Below are 8,950 nucleotides of genomic sequence, written 5' to 3' on the forward strand. Positions count from 1 at the left end.
CTGACCCATGCTCTAATGGAAATAGCTGGAGAAATATAAAGATCAAGACTATGAGAAGATCAAAAGCCTCACTGGAAAAGCCCCCACACGGAGAAATGCGTGGGCCTGAATCCTTCCATTCTGGAAGGGTAGAGGCCTGAGCTGGTGATGCTGGGATGAGACACTGAAATCTTTAGAGAAGCGAAACAAGATCACTGAATAGCCTTTCCCTCAGAACTGATGCTAACTTTGCGGTTTTGATTTGAAAGGTAGAGAGAGACAATTTGCATGTTTTAGTAATAAAAAGAAAAGACCATTTGTCCCTAATCTGTCTCTACTCTTTTCTAAATGAAAAGATCATTTGTCTCTAACCTGGCTTTTCCTTCATTGTTTTTTTCCACCTGAGAAACTATAATGCTAATTTTTTAATTTCAGTAAGATGTTTTATGTTCTTCAGAATATTGCCAAATGCATAAATAGCACCAAAACATTTTTTGTTTTTTTGGGGTTTTTTTTTGCCAAGTACACTTATTAAGTGCTCCTTAGAACACTTAATGTTGCCTGCCTCCCCACCCTCCTCCTGGTCTTGAGCTATGTATCTACAGTTTGACCATGTTGTCAAAATATAGTTTAAGGTCTGTTCCTTCTTCAAGATTCTTTATGCCCACCTCTCTTGAGGCAGTGGTCCTCCTTCACCCAGAATTACACTTGTTTCTGTGCATGTTTTCCCTGCCACACATTGGGTTCTTTAGAAACAATACAAATGGTAGAGAGTGGATTTTGGAGTCAGAATATTCTGGTTTCAAATCCTTGCCCTGCCCCTCCTGGCAGTAAGGGTGAAAGGACCTAGAACAAACTACCTATCTTCTCTGAGCTTTAGTTTTCTATCCACAGAATGAGAAGCATCACCTCACGGGTTGGCTGTAAGGCTTCAACTAGACTGGGTGCCTGCATGTTGTGCTTTTTGATTCCCGTTCTATATACCTTTGGGTGTTATAAGTGCTGGATGAGTGTCTGTTCAAAGATTAGGCAAGAAACGTATAAGGGACTGAAAATGGAGGAGTTACAAGCGATCTCTCTGAGAGTGGGTTTCCTCGATTCTCCCTGGTTTGCATGAGAAGCACCTGCCCACACCCTCACTCAGGCCGTCAGTGAACCGCACTGAGCACAGCTCACACATACCCCAGGACCCTACCCAATGCACCAACTGAAAAACACTGATCTTATTCCGTTACTATTATCGTGTCCCGGGTGCTTTAGAGGATAAATCTATTAAAGAGGATAAATCTATTAAAGAGGAAAAAGATAAAAACTAGAAACATATGGATTGGTTTACTTACAACACATGTGAAATCTACTATAAAACTAGCATCAGTACCCTTAAATGCAAAGCCTGCTCTGAGCATTTGCCTGTCACGAGATGTTTGCAGTACTTTACTCATTTGTTCACAAAGTGAATAAAGGAGAGGTAAGGGATACCCTTCTCAGTAACTTGTATCTGGCCTCTGTTACAGAATGCATGAGCCCAGGTCCCCCTGCTCTGAGGACTGCTCTCACTCCACGAGGCATGCACACACGCACCCCTCCCCTCACCTGGCCCACCATGTCCTTCTGGGCCACCACCATCACGCCTCTCTCCCCCCAGCCACACTAACTGGGCCAGTATTGGTACACCACATGCTGGCCAATCACATTATCTTTCTCCTAAAGAATGTAAATGGTACCCAGAAAGTGCCCTACAGACAGAAAAACTTAAGATTCCTATCGTTATAACTGTTTTCTGCCTTAAAGAAATATAAGCAACCTGTTCAATATACATAGAGAGAAATGAAATGTACATGGTTGATGGAGGGCGACCTGATAGCTCAGGTGGTCCCTGAGAAACCAAGAGGAAGAAAGGCATCCTGGGGTTTGGCGACATTCCAACTCTCATTCTATCCCCGTGATGCCCACCAGAAATAGGAGCAAAAAAATCTGTCACACACGTGCACACACACACAAATAAAACTAGCATCAGTGCCCTTGGATGCAAAACCTTTTCTGAGTACTTGTTTAACACCATACTTAAAAAAAAAAGAAAATACAACAAAGTAAGAGATTTAAACAGAAAGAAGTAACATATTAAGATTAAAACAGCATATAACAGTACCTCAAGCTCACTGACCATTTTATGTATTCTAATCTTAATACTTCTGTAGCTGATTCTGTAAGAAGCATTCTATCATGTTGCATGCATTAGCTCAGTCACTGAGTAGATAAAAAGGTAAAGCCATCCTGAAACAGGAAACCAATATTCTTCCTGTTTAATCAACAAATCTAAAAATTTATTCTTTTCAACTATTTACTCTGGCTTTTGTCCACCACAGCACGGTGCTTCACAAGTTCAGCATAGTTTTATGACAAAGAGAAAATTTTCATGAGCCACTTTTGTATCCCCACCCCCTTAAAGAAGGAGAGAGGAAAAACTGTTTCATACAGAAGGCGTTAGGCGTATGAATTGGAACTGCCACCTAAGTGTGGGCTAATGTAACCAAGAGGGATTTCACCTAAATCCATTCAGTCAGTTTATGGGGGTTTAAAGAAATTCCAAAGAGTCATCAGAAGAGGAAAAATAAAGGTAACGCTTTTTGCCACACAGGTAGTAGAATCTTTGAAAATATGTGTAATATGTAAAACATTTCGACACCCCCATGATATTTTTCCAGAATTAACAGTATAAATTGCTCTTCTTGTTCAAGAGCTTCCCATCAGCCTCTCTAATCACTACTCACAGTAACCTCAAGCCCTGCCACGATGCACAAGATGTACTTCTTGTCTTGCATTGCACTAACTCTTGCACTGGTGGCAGACGGTGCACCTACTTCAAGCTCTAGGAAGGAAACACAGCAACAGCTGGAGCATTTGCTGAAGGACTTACAGCGGCTTTTGGAGACAGTTAATGTAAGTCTATTCCCTTTCCTTCTAAAGTTATTGTTTAATTTTTCTAACTGGAGTTCGCTTTTTAATAACAATCTGTTATGTTTTCTCAGAATTACAAGAATCACGAACTTTCCAGCATGCTCACCTTTAAATTTTACATGCCCAATGTAAGTGCAACTTTCTAAGTTCAATTTGTTTTAATAAAATTAAAAATAGCATGAAAATTTGCACACTGATTGTATTAATAGCATCTCATCTGAGAAAAAGAATTAGTAACTTCAATGTATTTTGTAAAAGCCCAAGTTTGATAATGGGGCTTTTGTAAAATGTCTTTGTCTGTATATATTTTTATATGTATCTGTCTGTGTTTGGGGGGAGAGGGAGTGGGAAGAGTAATAATATTCTTACTTTATTGCTGGGACAGTTTTAAAACAAGATTATGCTGATTTCCTGTTTTATTTGAAAATATAACACTCTAGAGATACTGGATTATATACCATGCAAATTGTCAAAATTGATTTTAGAGGGGCCCACTTTTAAAAAATCCTTTATTATTTTTAGGAAAGATTCCTAAGGGTCTATCTCTGAGAGGTAGCATAGCACTAATCAACAGCACAGACCCTAGGGCCAAATGATCTGAACCGAAAGCTCTGCTATGTCCTGACTTTTGTGAACTTGGGCAAGTTACCTACTCAATTTGTGACTCAGTTTCTCACCTACTTCTGTGAATGCATATACTTCATATGGTTTTGTGAGAATTAATGAGTAAATGTAAAGGACTTATAATAGTATCTGGTATATGGTCAATACCATATAAGCTAGAGCTATTAGTAGCAGTCATAGACAAAATTCTTCCTCCTGGAGAGTATAAAGCGAAATTTGGGACTTACACATCTTTTATGCCAATAGACCTAGAGACTTATACTATATGACTTATTTTCCAAGCTTAAAAGCATCATTTGGTTGTTTTGGGATTCAGGTAGTTAATAAGCATAGGTCATCTGAGCTCCTAGCAGCTATGTGGGTCAAACGGGAATGGGCAGAACTCTGGTGCTAGGAAGAGCTTGTCTCAGGCTGAATCCAAGCTCAGGGGAGGAAATGGGGTTTAAAGGGCCATAGGTACAATTCCATTGATCTACTTCTTATTTATTCAAGGAAATTATGCTTCAAACTACTCTTTTGACAGATGACAAGGAAGTAACTTAGAGATGCTCCTCTAGCTTAATCAGAGCCACATAACTCATACCTCTAGCAGCTTAAAGACACTAGACTGTATTCTGAGCGAAACAGCTCCAAGTTGCTCATGCCAAAAACTTAAGGCTTGAACTTGTAGAACTTGCAGTAGCAAGTTGAGAGGCCGTAGATGAAAATGTCATAATGTGTATGATATAGTCCTATTTCTCCCTGTAAAGATTGTTAGAAAGATAACATGTGAGTATGTGCATAATTTAGAGGGTGGTAGATTCTTTGAAATCCAGCAGTTTCTAAATGACAACTCGAAATCTATTTGAAACCAAAAGTAATGTGATAAACTCCATTCATTTTTTCTTCTTACTACCATTCCATGTTTCCAAAAGATTTCAGAAAACTATAAAAACATTTAATTAAAATGCTATGTTAATGTTATAAAGAAAAAAAACTGAAATTTAAACTTGGCTCCACCTAGTCATGTGGTATTAGAGAAAACTCTTAAATTATGAGATTTACTTTTCTTATTTGTAAAATAGAGTTACTGCTAAATGTAGTAGTAACACAAAAGGTGGCTGTGAGACTTAAATGGGATTATTTAGGAGAAAACACTTTGAAATTATAATGTACTGTAGAAGTCTGAAATATTATAATGTGTGTGTGTCTAAATCAGGAGGCCTTCCCCAAATCCTCCAAATATTGTTCATGTTTTATTTGCTTGGACAAATAATTTTTTAAAATGCACCTTACTGTAATTATAGAAAAGTAAAAAATTAAGATGCAGTTATATGTGACTTGCTATATTGAGTCATTACTATAGTTACAATTGCCTAATCTATAAAATGTGGGGACTGTGACAGATGGCATCCAAAAGCACCTTCTCTCCCTAACATTCTATGATTCTCAAATCTTAAATTATTAAACATTAGAATCATAGGATGTGATCTCATACTTCTTCTACATTCTGACTACTCTGGTCCTAGTAATTTCTATGCAGATTAGGAAAGAATTCAGCCTGTATCTGTGATTTGTAGTTGGGTGCAGAAAGTTTGACTTTTTGCAATACCAAATTAAGCTGAAATTAATGACTCATTTGTTAACTAACAGTTAATGCTAATCAAGGTAGCTGAACCCGAGTTTTTCCAGTCTTATAATGAAAATTATATCGGTCTGTCTTTATAGTAGTGCCGAGAACAGAGGGAATGGTGAAAACTACATACTGCTACTCTTAAATTTGAGATTACTTCTTGGTTCTGACCTTTGGTCTGGGCAAACTGACCTCGTAATTATTTTTATCCTTCAAGGCCACAGAACTGAATCATCTGCAGTGCCTCGTGGACGAACTCAAACCTTTGGAGGAAGTGCTAACTATAGCTCAAAGCAAAAACTCTCACTCAGACATCAAGGAGTCAGTGAGCAATATCAACGTAACAGCTCAGAAACTAAAGGTAAAGCATTACTCGTTTGCTCTTCTGGTAACAAGATAAATGAGGGGCACTTTAGAGTGGTATAGAGAGCAGTTTTGGTGTCTGTGGAGTACACTGTGAACATGAAATCATTTTTATGTGAGATGATACACTGTGGAGTTGCGAAGTGTTAAGATGGAAGTCTAAGAGCCAGAGGGTTTCTGCCTGCCACCCATTCAGGGACAAGCTCCCACCTCTGTACTGCCACCCCTCACATTAACACAAAGCTGCGAGTTAGGAAAAGACACTAATAGAATTTCACAGAAAGCAGACAGGTTTCATTACATATTTTTTAATCTCTTCAGACTGTTTTCCAGAATAACGAATACTGATTATCTGAAAGGCCTTTTATGGGGTTTCCCTATCATTACTGGAAAGACTAAGACATATGTCTAAAAAACAGCAACCATTAAAATGGCCAATAGACTAGATATGAACTCCTTATTTATAGGTAATACTTTCAGAGCTTTAAGTATTTTTAAACACACAGGAAGCATGAAATATACAAGGGACTCAGGTGATGGTTCTCTTTTCTCATCCCATCTGCCAAAGCACAAACTTCATGAGTTAACAGGTATCCTACATAAATAGCATGCTTTTAATCAGAGTAGACCAACTGTCTAAAAATGTGTTAGCTAGTTGTTTCCAAATAGGGATCACTGTATTAGTAGACTATTTCTTTCCATTTAATATTTTAAAAAGTATATTGATATCACTGTCATCTAGACAATGAGAGACTCAGCTTCTCATCTATGTCAAGAGGCTGGCTCTAAAATTTTTGACCAACATCAGAAAACTCTCTAAATTCTTGATGCAAAATTAAGATAAAATTATGTGAAAATTAGAAAATGAGTTCAAAAGCCAGATATTTAAAAAAATTTAACCTGCCAAGAGGTTACAACATTTAATTATATGTTTTTTCAAAAAGTATATAATATTAAAAGTTTATTTAAAGGAAATACTTTATCTCATTTGGTTTATGCTTCCAGGATAGAAATTACTTCAAATATGAAAAGTCCCATCTTTTATCTCACTCTATATGAAAATATTTTCTTCTTAGCTTGTCAGCTAGATGCAGAGTTGAAATAGCTCCTATCAGCAGAGGAAGGTAACTTCCAATAAGTTAGTCCACAGAATAAAACTTCTAATATTTAGACTTTCAAAAGTTGGTATATGATTGATATTGAGGTGGGATAGAAGTAGATATGAGTACGAAAACATTCTTCACATAAATTTCCCCCAAAACAAAACTTGTCTTAACTTACTCTTGGCTAGTTCTTTTGGGGGGAAATATGAAAAGATTCACTCGAGTAGAATAATAGAAGACTTAAGGTTCAGAAAAGAAAGTATAAAGGGAATATCACTGCATACATGTGACCTACATGTAGATATAGATTTACACCCAGAGGAAAGGTGGGTTAACTTTATTTTGCACAAAGCATTTAATGAAATATTTATATAGAATGGTTTTAAAATGTTTCCTTGTATATAATTCAGAGTAAAAAATATCTTGTGTTGAGACTGACAGACTTAAGAAATGAGGAAAATCTCAGCTTACATGTTACTATCACTTGCTATGACATAATTTCAGCACATCATTTTGATTTTAAGAAAATGTGACTAATATGTGTAACCTACTTGAAAATAAAGGCCGTAAGCCTGCAATATTTCAATTGTGAAGTATATATAATTATATATAAGGTAAACTACCCTGAACTAAAAAAAATTTTTCTTTTATAGGGACCTGAAACAAAATACACATGTGTCTATAATGATGAGAGCACAAACGTTAAAGAATTTCTGAACAAATGGATTACCTTTTGTCAAAGCATCCTCTCGACACTGGCTTAAGTCCCTCCCATTTAAAATGTATCAGGCTATTTATTTAAATATTTAAAAATTATATTTATTTTTTGATGTATGGTTTGCTATCTTTTGTAACTATTATTCTTAGTCTTCGGATGATGACTATGGATCTTTTAAGGTTCTTTTTGTAAGCCCTAGGGGCTCTAAAAATATATGTAAATTATTTATCCCAAAGTATTTATTTTTATATTGAATTGTTAAATATAATATACATGTAGATCGGTTAATAAAATTATTTAATAAAGTTGATGAATAACGACAAGCCTAGATATTTGTTATTCCGAGAATAACAGAGCAATCACTAAAATTTCCCAAATTACTCATATGAACTCACAAGACGGTTAAGATGCTTACAAAAGTCACTCTTTCCCTGGAGAGGTACGTGGAAAGGGAAATGTGCTTCCCAAAGCTCTTGCTTTCTCCTTCCACGAGCTGATCAGTTCCTTAGTTCCAGTCGGAGAAAACCTCATCAAATTATACTATTCTCCTTCTCCAGGCCAAGCCTTAAATTTAAACAAGAAGCCAAACACAAACATTCTTGAAACTCTTCAAATAACTGAGAACCTCTCGATCTGATTCTCCAACATCTTGTACCTTCCCCTCTGCCCTCAGGAGGCTCACCTGTATGACCTTTAACATATCAAAGGCATCTCCTGCCCTCCGGCTGTCCACTGGGTCCCGCCTTGAGGAGCCTTGGGAGAGGTCTGAGGGCTAGAAGGGACCCCTCTGCCTGACTCTCTCTGTGGAGTAGCCTCTGGGTGGCTGTGCCTTTCAAGCAAGGTAGCTCTCTCCAAACTTTTCCCTTCTGGATTCTGCTAACTTTTCCTCCCACTTCTTCCTTCACGGCAGGATGGCAGCGCCTCCACTGCTGCCAGCGCCACGGTACAGCACTAGCCCCTTGGTTTCCCTCTGCCCTGACCATGGCCTCGCTGGCCATCTCTACTGGATCCTCCTTGAGTTATTCTGAGTATGCCATCTGCTTCCTGATTCAGACACAGTAATTGTACCAGAAATAACACCAAGAAAAAGACTCTAAAATAGGATTCTGGGACCGGGTTGTTCACATATTCGAGGAACACAATAAAAACAGGATATGGGAAAGCTACAAGATGTAGCAGCACCCTGATTGAAGTATTATCCATGATAGCACAGGAAGAAATGCAGAGGGAAGGTGCGGCATTGTGAGCTCAAAGGCCATGACATTTAATTGCTACAGCAACGATAGTTATAAAAATTGTGATTATCACCTAGATTCTTCTGATGGTCTCAGAGAACAATGAGGAAAAAACATTAAAGTTATACACAGTTAAAAAGGTACATGGAAGTCCTCACTGGCATTTTTGAAACAGTTCATCTCTGTAAGGTCTGCAAAGATGTCATGCCAATCACACACTTAAGGCTTCCAAGTCTCTTACAGTGAGGATGGGGAAGGAGTGGGACCAAGATGTAGGATGTGGACATGGAGACTGAGAACATGTCTGTCCTGTTGACAGAGGCAGCCCTTCTTCTTTAGTAGTGTCCCTTCTGAGGAA

At 37.7% G+C, this 8,950-nt stretch overlaps 1 protein-coding gene across 1 annotated transcript; it reads left to right on the plus strand.

The window, feature by feature from the left end:
* The first annotated feature begins 2,687 nt into the window (after nucleotides 1–2,687).
* On the plus strand, nucleotides 2,688–7,675 carry IL2 (interleukin 2). Its single transcript, XM_011375165.1, has 4 exons — nucleotides 2,688–2,919; nucleotides 3,009–3,065; nucleotides 5,391–5,534; nucleotides 7,293–7,675. The coding sequence occupies exons 1-4, from the start codon at nucleotides 2,773–2,775 to the stop codon at nucleotides 7,401–7,403; spliced, it is 459 nt and encodes a 152-aa protein (XP_011373467.1). The 5' UTR covers nucleotides 2,688–2,772; the 3' UTR covers nucleotides 7,404–7,675.
* Nucleotides 7,676–8,950: the final 1,275 nt, after the last annotated feature.

Source organism: Pteropus vampyrus, unplaced genomic scaffold (genome assembly GCF_000151845.1).
Source record: "Pteropus vampyrus isolate Shadow unplaced genomic scaffold, Pvam_2.0 Scaffold263, whole genome shotgun sequence".
Lineage (NCBI taxonomy): Eukaryota > Metazoa > Chordata > Mammalia > Chiroptera > Pteropodidae > Pteropus > Pteropus vampyrus.

What these genes read in the sequence shown, in the direction of transcription:
- IL2 (XM_011375165.1), top strand. Translation starts at nt 2,773, where the DNA reads ATGCACAAGATGTACTTCTTGTCTTGCATTGCACTAACTCTTGCACTG. An exon ending in GGCTTTTGGAGACAGTTAAT is followed by an intron (nt 2,920 to 3,008) that starts GTAAGTCTATTC and finishes ATGTTTTCTCAG; the next exon opens with AATTACAAGAATCACGAACT. An exon ending in TAACAGCTCAGAAACTAAAG is followed by an intron (nt 5,535 to 7,292) that starts GTAAAGCATTAC and finishes TTTCTTTTATAG; the next exon opens with GGACCTGAAACAAAATACAC.